We start from the raw sequence: 14,193 nt of genomic DNA on the forward strand, positions 1-14,193 counted from the left end.
TTTATAGGTCCCCTGCTGTTCCTGTTTTACATAAATGACTTAAGAGATAATCTTAGTAGCACTCTTTGATTGTTTATAGATGATGCTGTCATTAACCATCTTATAGAGATATCAGATGATCAAAACAAATTGCAAAACTATTTAGACAAGATATGTGTATGGTGCAAAAAGTAGCAGTTGATTCTAAATAATGAAAATTGAGAAGTCATCCTCATGAGTAACAAAAGGAATCGACTAAATTTCAGCTACATGATGAATCACACAAATCTAAAGGCTGTAAATTCAAGTAACTGCTTTGGGACTACAGTTACAAATATCTTAAGTTGGAACGATCACATAGATAATGTTGTGGGGGAAAGCAAACCAAAGGCAGTATTTTGTTGGCAGGACACTGAGAAAATGCAACAAGTGTACTAAAGAGACTGTCTGCACTACAATTGTCCGCCCTCTTCTGGAGTATTGCTGTGCGGTGTGGGATCCGCATCAGATAGGATTGATGGGTGTCATCAAAAAGGTTCACAGAAGGGCAGCTCGTTTTGTACTGCTGCGAAACAGGGGACAGAGCGCAATGAATATGTTGTGTGAATTGGGGTAGCAGTCCTTAAAACAAAGTCATTTTTTATTTTGGCAGAATCTTATCATGAAATTTTGGTCAGCAACTTTCTCCTCAGAGTGTGCAAGTATTTTGTTGACAACCAGCTACATATGGAGAAATGATCATCATAATGAAATAAGAGAAATCAGAGCTCACATTGAAAGATTTAAACATTTGTTTTTCCTGTGCGCTGTTAGAGAGTGGAACAGTTGAGAAGTAGCTTGAAGGTGGTTTGATGAACTCTCTGCCAGGCACTAAATTGTTAATTGCAGATAATCATGTAGATGTAGGTGTAAGACACTACCAGCAATTACTTAGTTTCTCAAATGTTGCACACACATTACTTGAGTGCATGTACTTCTGCTGTAAATCTTTGCATTGCTTCAAGTGCCCTCTGCATCATATCAATTCTCTTCACATGATAAAGTCACAGAACAACATCAGCTACTGAAAGCACAAAGTTTTACAATGACAAGATTCCAAGCTGGAAACTCTATATCACCATTGATAAGTTCCTCAGACAGTCATATTTCTACTGATTCCTTAATGATGGAATTACAGAAGTTTCAAGTACGGATCAAAATTTTCATTTCATTGTAATTCTTCAAATGACCAGTGAAATATAGCATTTGGCAAAAACAGACTAGCTTGTGCGGAGGAGATGAGTACGCCATTGCTGCTCTACTGTGTGCTCCTAAACAGTGTGCATGTGTTGTCCTCTACAAGACCTGCTGTGATCACACAGAACCCTTAAGTCCCCACCAAGTGCAGTTCTGGGTCACTTTTCATGAGTGCCAAAAGCACCAAGATTTTAAATGGAAGATGAAAGACCACCTTAAACTTAGTTCCCTGCCTATTTTTGCCCTCTTCCTTGTTCTGCCATCTGTACATCTGTAGTGCTCTATTTACCTTATGAGATGAATATCCATTTTCAATGGACACAGTTTGAAGGTGTTCCAAATCTACCTGAAGGTTATAAGTATCTGAGATGGTAGGGGATTAGTGAATTGAGATATTTGAGAATGCTCATTGCCATTGCAGTATGGTGGCAACTTGTAGACTTTATATACAGGTCTGTGTTAGGGGTGTGGATACACCAAATGACCAAATGTGCCATCTCTTTTATATCACACTAAGACACCTATGAATGACAAACAACTTTCCAGAGTGAATTTTCATTCTACAGTGGACTGCGCATTGATTTGAAATTGCATGGTAGATTAAAACTATGTAAAGGGCTGGGACTTTAACTTGGAAACTATGAAAAGGCCCCAAGTTCGAGTCCCAATCTGACACACAGTTTTAATTGGCAGACAACCTTCTTTCTCCATCTCCATATTAATGAATTAATATTTTGAAGGATCTCTCAGAGACTGCACAAACCATAAGGCCAAACTATAAATGTGTCATCAAAATGTAACATAACAGTACTTTTGATTTTAAAACTGCTAATCGCACATTCTGGAGCACCAGCAGGATAGACCTCTCCTCCAAGGCAGCAAATCTACTACTGATGAGCACTGTATTTATAATGGTATTTGTTGAATTACAATGAAACAAAAATAACGTCTCATACTTAGAATTTTTGGAATGCCATCATTAAAGAATCATGGAAATGTGACTGTGTGGGTCAGTGGTTTCCAGTTGGATGCCTCATGTATTACTGATGCTGGAAAACTTAGTGCTCTGCAAAGCTGATGTCATTCTCCAATTTTAATTAAATTAAGATAATCGATGTGATATTGATAAACTGAGCTTCTACAACAAAGGGCACTCAGAGAGCTTTACAGCAGAAGCACATTAGCTTAACTACCACTAGCGCAGCAACATCCAAGTACACCACACATGCACAGGTGGGGTCTTAAATAGGGAACCTCAGAGTATTTCCATCAGTACACACAGGAAGACCTGTGTGGGATCTGTACTAAATTGGACTAATGGGGGATATTGAACATATACAGAGAATGGCAGCACGAATTATCACAGGTTTGTTTGGCCCACAGGGAAGTGATACAGGATGCTGAAGAAACTGAACTTGCAGATTCTTGAATATATAAACTATCCCCAGAAAGTTTATTAATGAGGTTTAATGAACAGGCTTGAAATGATGACTGTAGGAATACACTGCAGCTCCATATGTGTTGCTCACATTGGAATAGCGAGGACTAGATTAGAATAATTATGCAGAGGTATTCAAACAATCTTTCTTCCCATTCCGCATATGCAAATGGAGCAGGAAGAAACCCTACTAATTGCTACAATGGAACATATGCTCTGTCATGCAGTTCATGGTGGTTTTTCAGGTTATAGATATAGATGAAGATGGCCAGTAGACTAAGCTCTGAAATATCACACTAGCAAGTTGCTGACATACGATAGTTCACATTACATTTCATGGTACAGTATACAGGGTAAGTCAGGAGGAAAGGTACCTTCTTTGAGGGGTCATAATATTAGTGATTCTGAACAAAAAATTTCATATGGACATATGCACTATTTCGAATGGTTCCGAGATAGAACACATTTAATATCACTTATGTATGTTTTTCTTGAATAACTTGAAAACCACACCCTCCAGTGAAAACATGTCTCAGTGCAAAATTAAACTATATTAAATTTCTTACAAAAAGTCATATTTATTCTTTTCTCTAGAACTAGTGGTTTGTGCAAAGACAATGCGAGAATGTTGAGAGACTCACTCAATTTGCATGCGCTGCAGTTTACGTAGTTCTTGTAGGCCAATTTGAGGTCCCACATCAAACTGATCATCTCTACTCACTACCTCAATATGCTACCTCAAATTGGCTTACAAAAATTACATTAAGCTACACCCTGTATATGCGTGCATCTCATATAAGATTCTTTCTTACCTTCATTTTCATGCAATAAGGTCAGTGGACAAAAGAAGGTGTCACACACATTTAAGTGGATATTTGAGAAAAAGTGAATAATTTCTTACATGGTGTCATTATTAATGGCAATAAAAGGAAGGCATTTTTGATAAGTCATCATGTGCTTGGTATAACTGTTATATAATTGGTTGTCATAAAGTTTTAATTATCACAAAAATTATGTTTTTAATTTGTTTACAAAGCTTTTTTGACCACCTGTTAATGTATTACCTGTTAGCTTTCATCTCAGACTCTTTGGCCATTGTTTCTTTAATGATTTCTCTGACATTTCAACATCTCGAGGGTCTTGCATTCTCAAAGATTCGCCTTGCATTGGTGGTGGTAGACTGGACTGGACTCGTAGCCATGGGTGGGGGTTGTATGCACTCTTTGCACTAACATCTACAGTAAGCATTTCTCTGGTCGGTACCATTGTAGCTTCTACATTGTTACTTGCAATGGTCATTCATTGCAGTGCAGGAATCCAGAATCAGTTTATCTTGAGGCTTGCTACATGTTAAAATTATTATGTTTGTGAACTTTAATGGCTTCCTTGAACAAATGGACATGGTAGTTCTTCTCCACAGCAAGCTCCTATGTGTTTCAGAATTTTATTGATCTCAAGAATAAATTTCTTTTATTTCTGTCAATGTTCACAAAGTATTTGGTCCTTAGACTACCATACCGGTTTCTGTCAGCAATGACCATCTTCAGATCTGTTTTAGAACATGCCCTAATATAATAAAGCCATAGTGGGGTCATCAGAAAATAAGCTTATCATCATCATTGTGTATATTTTGTGACAATGCTACTATATATTTACTATATTAGGACATGTTATAAAATAGTTCTGAAGATAGTCATTGCTGACTGAAACCAGTACTCTAAGGACCATATGTTTTGAAATAATTGACAAATAAAAGAAGTTTATTCTACAATTCCTAGATCTCTGTTTTAATCAATGTCCATGTCGCAGCTTGTGTACGTTGTCCATCTCACATAGTATGTGCGTCATCACAACTGATTTCTCCACCTGTCCGAGTCTGCAATACCATCCACATTTGATGATCCTGATATTGATGAATCGTTAGGTTTCATGAGACTTCATAAGGAGCTGGTGCCATGCTCTCTCCTGGCTGTTTGTGGGGGCCATACCAGTGACATGGAGAGTTTTGTAGTTTATAGCAGGTGTACAGATCTGCCAAGCACATTTTGGCATCTTTTTGCTTCACATGTAACTATAACAAGCCTTGATTTTGATTGACACTACTTCTAAATGATCATAGGATGTTCCCGGGTATGATGCTACACAGGAGAATGGAGACATCCCCAGCCCCGTGAAGTATCCACCATCAACAAATAAGATTCATCCATGGCTCTCATCCATGGTGAACTACACTCAACCAGTCAAATTCCAGGGATTTTATGTTGCTGAGGGTAAGAGATTAAATTTATTGCATAACATTAACATTTATCTTTTCTCTGAATACCACAGTCAAAATAATCATCATCAGCAACAATATCAAGTGTGAAACCATCTCTAGTTTGTTACACACTCAGTATTTAACTCTGTCCATCTTTTCTTTGGCTAACAAATCTTACTTCTTCCTTGTTTTGAGTTATAGTTCTGAGGGGACTTTTCATTCAGTCTTACAATCTGGCCTCAGGAGCCAGAGACTGTGGGCTTGTGTGTGTGTGTGTGTGTGTGTGTGTGTGTGTGTGTGTGTGTGTGTGTGTGTGCGCGTGTGTGTGCCTATGTGCACGTCTGTGCGCGAACATGTCTGCATCTCAAAATCTCCACTTTATGGTGAGCAGCATATCCTTTTCATAATATTACCTTTCTGGCATTCTTGTTATTTGCTACTTCCATAAGTTTGTGTACTTGACCATTTCTTTCTTGAATAAATATGTTTAATTACTTTATGAATATAATAGAGGGGAACATTCCACGTGGGAAAAATATGTCTAAAAACAAAGATGATGTGACTTACCAAACGAAAGTGCTGGCAGGTCGATAGACACACAAAAAACACAAACATACACACAAAATTCAAGCATTCGCAACCAACCATTGCTTCATCAGGAAAGAGGGAAGGAGAGGGAAAGACAAAAGGATGTGGGTTTTAAGGGAGAGGGTAAGGAGTCATTCCAATCCCGGGAGCGGAAAGACTTACCTTAGGGGGAAAAAAAGGAGGAGAAAAGGAAAAAATTTACCTTTTCCCCTGGAGGCTTAGACCCCAACTAGGTATCACAGATGATAGGAAAGACAGAATAATTTAGAAATTTGCGAGGTATTCTAGAATTCAAAGGAAAGATAAAGTATGCCTCATAGCCAAAAAAAAAAAAAAAAAAATCTTTACACATGCAAATTTTTTACAATCTTCTGAAACATTTTCTTCATCGATGTCTTGCTGAACTGCGGTGAAACTGATCGAACAGGAACACGGCACGGAGGACAGGTGTCGCATTGGCATACCGGACAGGAGATGTAACGGATTTGAGAGACCAGAAGGAACCTCAGGAACAGGTACTCAGGATTGTGGCATGAAACAATCAAAATTCGTCTAAGGAATGGTCAACTATTAAAGATTCCTGGAAGAGAAGGGTTAGTCGAATTTCTCCAGATTCATTTTTAACTCAAATATGGACCTGATCCATCCAATCTTCCATCTGAGGAATGGGAAAATCCATTTGTCTTATACTTTCCACACCTAGGTGTCTTAATCGATACTGTAGTTGCACAGATCGAACAGGAGCATGGGACACGGCACGGAGGACAGGCGTCGCATTGGTGTACTGGACAGGAGAGGTAACGGATTTGAGAGACCAGAAGGAACCTCAGGAACAGGTACTCAGGATTGTGGCATGAAACAATCGAAATTCTTCTAAGGAATGGTCAACTATTAAAGATTCCTTGAAGAGAAGGGTTAGTCAAATTTCTCCAGATTCATTTTTAACTCAAATATGGACCTGATCCATCCAATCTTCCATCTGAGGAATGGGAAAATCCATTCGTCTTATACTTTCCACACCTAGGTGTCTTAATCGATACTGTAGTTGCACAATATCACAACTCCAGATCGGAAAACAATTTTGAAAACATGGATAATTTCATCCATCTTCTTGAGTAAGCCAAAAGGTTCTAATCCTGGTTTTAATTAATTTTTTTTTTTCATTGGCTTTTCCAGGTGGAAGTAGATCTGAATCTTTCCTAATTTGGTTTCAAGTACGAATGTGGATAGCATGTCAGAATGTACAAAACTTTATTATTTGAGACAATTTCCAAAAAAAATTATATCTTACTCATACATGATTAAAATGAAATTTTGCTGAAAGAGAACGTTTAATTAAGTCTTGCTGCATGACCTCTCCAGCTGAAATTAATCTTTGTTAGTATTTATTGACGATGAAATTTTTCTCTTTTATACTCCAAATGCCGCATTTTCTCATGAACATATATGAATGCAATATAACAATAAACAAATCCAACTGGAAAATGACACATTATTACAAATTCAATGAAGAACTTTCTTATTAACTCTAATTTTATAAACACACACTAAGCTAGTTAATTAAATTCTCTTGAATAGAATTTAGCTTGCGCAAAAAAAAAAAAAAAAAAAAAAAAAAAAAAAAAAAAAAAAAAAAAAACAGCAAGTCTTTATGTCTGTGGACAGTAGCAATCGATTCTAATTTCCTAACGCGGTTCATTTGTTCTCCTATGAACTCTCAGTTTACAAACACTAACTTCACACACAAGTGCCGTATTCGATCATATAGTTTCAGTAAACTTATTCTCACTGGAGATTAACACTCCCTGAATGTATATTATTTCACATGCACAAGCTTCTTTGGTGATCATCGTGTAGACAGATAATCCGTAAGTCTTCACAGCAGCAATAGCTACAGTTCCACTTATTTTTCTAAATATTCCTATAGTATCACAGAAGCAATCACTTACTGTTCATTAAACTATCACAGATGCTTGGCATGCTGTCATTTAACCTATCACAGTAACTGAGGCATACTGTCCTTTGCACTTCATTTCTTTTTTTTTTTTTTTAAAAAAAACACCCAAATACTTCATACAGACTTTTCGTTTAGTTTGAAACCCTTTCCTTAAAAGTACCTCTTTAGGTCTACATGGGGAAATAATCCTTTTATTCTTCCAGAATGCAGATATGCTAATAAATACACACCAGGATTTGGTATATCAACTATTATATATGGACCTGTATAAATTAGATTCCATTTTCTGATGGTCTTCTTCAACCTTGATGACTTGATGTGTCTTCTTAAAAGAATTTTCTGTCTGATATTGAAAGTCTGAATCCGTTTGATGTTTCTGTCATGGATTTCCTTTCACTGTCTTGCTTTCTCCATAATATTAATGAGAGCATTGCGAATTTTTTTCTTCCCATGACATTTTGGTGTCCTCGAGTTTAAGCAAGTTATTTACCCAAAAGTTTCTTTCATTGTCTCTGAACATCAGTTCATTCAGAGTAAAGTTTGTATAACTATGAGGTAAATTATTATAAATCTGCTCAAACTCGGTCAAATAGTTTATCCAGGTAGTTTGTTTATCATGACAGTAAGTTCTCATAAATCTGTTTAGTTCTCGAAAAACCCGTTCAATTAAATTCCCTTGTGGATGATAGCAAGATGTAAATATCTGTTTTATTCCTAGTTGTGATACTAATTTTCTCCATAAATATCCAGTAAATATCTTCGCATTGTCAGAGATTATAGATTTTGGAATCCCTGCATGAGGAATGTAGTCATTTACAAACTTTACTGTGGCAGCTCTTGCAGTTGCTGATTTTATAGGATATAGTTTAACATGTTTTTTAAACACATCACAGAATCAAATAATGTACTTAACACCACCTCTGGCTCTAGGAAGTGGTCCACAAATATCACATGATATAAGCGATCTTGGTGCTTCAGGTATTACTGAGTGAAGCGCAATTTTATTTCCCTTGTTATCCGGCTTAGTCTTTTGACAGGGAATACATTTCTGTATGACTTTGTGCACTTTTCGCCTTATATTTGGGAAGTAACAATAATATCTAATCTTATTAGCACACTTTACAACACCAACATGACCCCAGGTCAAAAGTGTAAACCACATTAATCGTTCTTCATATTCTTCGGGTATGCAGACACACCACTTTGGATTCTCAGCCTTCCCAGATTTAAAAAATAAAATATTATTCACAAGCCGGTAGTATTCCAAATTGACCGTAGGATTTTGTTGATTGAATTGTCGTATTATAGTATTCCATTGTCGATCCTTCTTCTGAAGCTGAGCCATTGTCTTACATAAATGAATATAATATAACTTGTAATTATTTTCTTGAAGAAGAAGCACTGGAAATTCTGCCTTGTTATTTACATCCAGTTCAGGTGTTATTCCTTCTGGAGATCTTGACAATGCGTCAGCTATAATATTTTCTTTTCCGGCTACATGAATAATTTGAAACTGATATTCTTGCAGCGCCAGCATCCACCTTGACAAGCGAGGATGCAGCAACTTACAAGTTTGAAAAAAGGCTAGTGATTGGTGGTCACAATAAATGGCTATCCTTGAGCCATATACATAATAATTAAACCTTTTCAAAGACCAAATAACTGCTAAAGCTTCCAATTCCGTAGTGGTATATGCTCTTTCATAGGTGGATAAAACTCTGCTAGCAAACGCAATTGGACAAAAGGTTTTTACACCATCGATGTACCTAATTGGAAATAAACAAGATCCTAATCCCACATCTGATGAATCAGTGGCTAAACAGAATCCGACATTCATATCAGGGTGGTATAATAACGGAGCATTTATCAGTTGATCCTTAATTTCACAAAAAGCCTTTTCACAATCATTAGACCATTGCCATGGTACATCTTTTTTCAGGAGTCAGCTTAGTGCTTCTGAGTTCATTGCTTGAGTTTTAATAAATCGACAAAAAAATGAAGCCAAGCTGATAAAGCCGTCTGTTGTCTTCTGTTTCTTGGAGTTGGAAAATTTTTTATCACTCTAATCTACGCTTCTGTTGGAAGAATGCCTTTTGCATTAATCATATGTCCTAAGAATTTAATTCTCTGTAGAGAAAATTGGGATTTTTTTAGATTTGCAGTTATACCAGTTTGTTTGAACACAGCAAAAATCCTCATAATAAGTTGTACATGTTCCTCCCAAGTTTTAGAGGAAATTAATAGCTCGTCCACAAAATTTGTTATTCGACTATGTAGATCTGGTCCTAGGGCATAGTCCAACGCAGAAATAAAAACTCCAGAGCTGATATTGAGACCAAACAGAATGACCTTGAACTGATAGCTTCTCCATCCATATATAAAGCAGTATATTTTCTTGAGTCCTTGTCTAACTGGACTTGCCAGAACGAACTTCTCAAATCAATACTGGTTAAATAGGATACATCTTGAAATTTCTGTATTAACTCATCGACGTTCTTCGGATGTGTGCGCACAGGTACTATAATTTTGTTAATTTCCCTTGCATCTAATACCAATCAAACTTTTCCTCCTGGCTTTGGTACAACAAGCAACGGAGAACAATATGGGCTGTTCGACGGTTCAATAAGATTCCAGTTTAACATTTTTTGTATCTCTTTTTGAACTGGTTGTTTTCATCGCCAGGGAATGGGATAGTGTGTGCGGCAAAATGTCTTATGGGGCTTAATCTGTAATGCGCAAACATATCCTCTAATAATTCCAGGCTTTTCATTGAAAACTGACTCATATTCTGTTAATATATTGAATAATTGTTCCCTCTGACTATCCGTTAGGCAATCTGACTCAGCAATCTTCTGTTCGACTGTTTGTCTGAAATCCTCTACTTGAATTGACTTGATCGGTAGTCGGTACATATTATTATTTTCAGCACAAATCAACTGCACAGCAGCACCACGGAAATATCGCTCATACACTGCCTCCTTTCTCAGTAAGATCAGTGTAACAAATTGATCTTCGATTTTAAAATGCACCTTTCCTTCTACCAAGTCCAACTTGCAATTGCAGGCTTACAAAGTTCCAATGCCAAGAATACAATCTACTAACAACTTTTCCACTACAAGGAATGTGCATTGTTTAGCTACATTTCCCAATTTTATCTCTATAAGCGTTTGTATCTTGACGTTCCGGGATTTTGCTCCCACTGCACCTATAACTCGGCAATTTTGTACTGGTAGGATAGGGATTTTCTTAATTTTACCAATTCTGTGAAACAAAGTTCCGGATACTACATCTGTAGATGAAGCTGTGTCCAATACAACATTGGTTAAAATTCCTCCCACTTCTGTGATGATCTCAGACACAGGAACCCTTTTATCTTCGACTACACAGGCCTCTAAGTCTCTCGTCAATTTATCTGTCATTAATTCACCTTCATTATATCTCAACATTGCCATGGAATTAATTTCGTTTAAAACAGGTTTGCCCCTTTTGTATTCCCCGGCCGACTTTACGGAGCATAAAGCGGCCCTCTTCAGTTTAAATGTCGATTATTATTTCCTCTTGAATCATCTACTACTTCTGTTATGACTGGTTGTTGTTGATGACTGGTTGTGTTATTTGCTTCAAATCGAGGGTCAGAATTTCTGTACGCATTATTATTATTTGAAGACTGCTGGTTCTGATAATCTCTTGCATTTCCAAACATTGGGTTGTATCTGCGACCTGTTCGATTGTCTCTGAATCTGCCCCTCGCAGCACTGTTATTGAAATTTCCATTTCCATTGCAATTGTTTCCGTTGAATCTCTGACTATTCCTAGAATAATAATTATTAAATCCGTTCCCGTTCCGGTTTGCGTTTGGCGCCTCAATCGCTCTCCTCTGCATAACCAGTTGTCTTGGCCAATGTTCGTCTTCCTCGATCATACCTATAGTGTCAAGCGTAGTCATGAAAGAGTCAAGGTCATGCTCATTAATATACAGCATTCTATTTCTGATGCTGGCCAGAAGTTGAGATTTTAATATGCCAATCATGTCTTGTAGAGGCATAGGCTTATCCCAATACCACGATTTGTTTATATATTTCTCAAAGTATTTCTTTAAAGACCCACGTGAAAAGGAAAAAGGTTCCGGGTATAATACCTCCTGCCTTAAACGTTCTTGTACTCCTTCAGACCAGTATTTGGATAAAAATGCTCATTCAAAATCTTCATATGTGTACCAAGTTGATATCATATCAGATGCCCATATAGCTCCTGACCCCTGAATATAACCAGTCACGAAACTATCCTTTTGCCACGCACTCCAATTTTTCGGCAATACTCCCCTAAAACTTCTTGTAAACACTATGGGATGAACATTTTTCTTGTCTGGGTTGTAGATCTGGAATTGACATTGCCTCAGCATTTTCTCCTCAGTATTGCTTTTACAATTACAGTCATTATGACTACCCTCATAGTGTTGTGATTGATGTTGATTGCAAAAACGAGTGTGTGCATTAATGTCCCTGTCTGTACTTGATCAGTTAAATAATGTAGCTTCATTGATAGACCTTGTTACGGGTTCATTTCCTTGCGTGGAACACAAATCTTCTTGAGATAGATTTAAAGATCTCTCAATGTTTTCTTTCCGTTGTTTAAGTTCTTCGCCTAGTTGTTCTCTGGCTTCTCGAAAACCTTTATTAAATAAATTTTCTTCAGAACTCTTGGTCATAGATTGTATAGCTGCTCTGACCGTATGTTCAATATTGTCTGAAGAAATGCTTTGCCTTTCCAAACTTAACTGCGAGAATTTTCCCGCGAGAATGTTTACCTTATGATCAACCTTGTCTTGTCTCTCCTTTATGTTATTTATGGATTTAACCAAATTTTGGATGTTCTTCGGGATCTTGTCTTGTGATTGTCTCAAATCCTGCATATCTGCTGACATCTCATTTACTTGTTGCTTTAATTCATCTTGAAGTTCAACTAATACCAGAATTACCGCCATAGAACATTGCATCTGTTCTTGTGCTTGAACTATCTGTGGGATTGACTCGACCTGCTCTTTAATAGTATCAAGCTTAGTAGCAACATACTTGGTGTAACTTCTTCACATTTTCATTAAATTGCTGAGTGACTTGCTCAATTTGAGCAGCTAATTTTAATTCTGTCTTTTCATTCTGAATTTTCAATTCTTCCACAGTTTTATTTAATTTATCATCAAGTTTCTGAAAACTCTCTACTAATTTATTATTTAATTCCGCTTGATTAGCTTCTAATTGCTCCTGGACTTTCACTTGATTGGCTGCTAATTGTTCATTCATTTCCCTTTTAGTCTCTATTTGCGCTTTAGTTAATTCCCTTTTAGTCTCTATTTGTGCTTTAGTTAATTCCCTTTTAGTCTCTATTTGTGCTTTAGTTAAGTCTGTTACATTTTTGGCTAACAGTGTTAACTGCTGCATGATTACAGTCAATGGGTTTATTTCGTCCTGCTCAGATGACATCGAAACACTTAACCTTTGTTGTGGGGCCTGACTAATGCTGCTGCTAGGCACTACTTCAGTTAAGCTAGCATCTAATGTTTCACTAACCTCAGAAACAGCTGAGGGCTATTGTGATTCGCTCTGCTGTTGCATTGCCATTTTATAAGCCGCCCTAGTAAGAACCATTAATACACAGAACAACAAATATATAAAGTCACTCACATCTGAGTTCATAATGTCACTGACCTAAACTTTGCATAATACTCACTTATAATAAACACTTCCTATCTAAAGTATAACCCAACAGTCACTCAATCAATCTGATTCAGACCGATAGACATTTAAATAGTTATTCTAAATTTCTATCTACAAAAATTTAATTGTATATTGACTGGCCTGAACGATGTTCTCGTAGGTTGTGGCGAAATTGTGACTTCTGGAACAGGCCTCGTCTTCTTTTCTCTCATGCACATGCAACATATATATATATATATATATATATATATATATATATATATATATATATATATATATATTTTTTTTTTTTTTTTTTTTTTTTTTTTTTTTGTGGGATCTAAAATTTAAAAACCTCTCTCACACCGGCCTGATTTAGCTTCACCGATCAGGATAGTAAAAACATGCGTATGTTAAGGGAATTTTCATTCACAAAGCAGGCTTATCACATTCACACAGTTCAATACTGTTCTATCCTTATTAAATTGAGCTTAACTTAAATTCCATAGGGCAGTGAAGCCATTTCGAAGTCTCGGTGCGACGAAAATTGTCAGTCGATCTCCTGAAAACATTTGTAATAATTATTAACTTTCAGTGATCACATGGGGAAGACCGGAGATCTGCTGGTAAGACCGTGTTAGCCTATTTATTTGAAGTAACTGGATATCTTGAGCATACAAAATGGCAGGTTCATCCAGTGTAAATCAGACGTTCCCCACTGATCCCGTGCAACACAGTGTAGTAAGCAGACACTGTCAATAATAATCAGTTAAATAATACGCAAACACACTTACTTTAGTTTAGTTCATGTATTAAATTCCTTCTCATACTGAATCTCATCAAGATGGCGACTAGCTCAACAATACATACATATACATCCTCCTTCTTTCACGACTAATCGGCAAGCATTCCCTCATTCTTTTCATAAGAGAAAACATAGATAGCAGAGAAGCTATTCCATGGAGTAAATAGACGCTCCAAGGAATAATTGGCCTTGAAACAACTTTGCATTGATAATTAGTAAGATAAGAAGAGATATTTCGAG

At 36.8% G+C, this 14,193-nt stretch overlaps 1 protein-coding gene across 1 annotated transcript in view; it reads left to right on the plus strand.

Moving 5' to 3' along the window:
• LOC126094937 (1-phosphatidylinositol 4,5-bisphosphate phosphodiesterase-like) overlaps positions 1–14,193 on the plus strand; it is a 524,263-nt gene that overhangs the window by 312,256 nt on the left and 197,814 nt on the right. Inside the window, exon 13 of the mRNA XM_049909585.1 lies at positions 4,773–4,923. Within this exon, the coding sequence (XP_049765542.1) occupies positions 4,773–4,923 (151 nt within the window). The remainder of the gene's footprint in view (positions 1–4,772; positions 4,924–14,193) is intronic.

Source organism: Schistocerca cancellata, chromosome 8 (assembly GCF_023864275.1).
Source record: "Schistocerca cancellata isolate TAMUIC-IGC-003103 chromosome 8, iqSchCanc2.1, whole genome shotgun sequence".
NCBI lineage: Eukaryota > Metazoa > Arthropoda > Insecta > Orthoptera > Acrididae > Schistocerca > Schistocerca cancellata.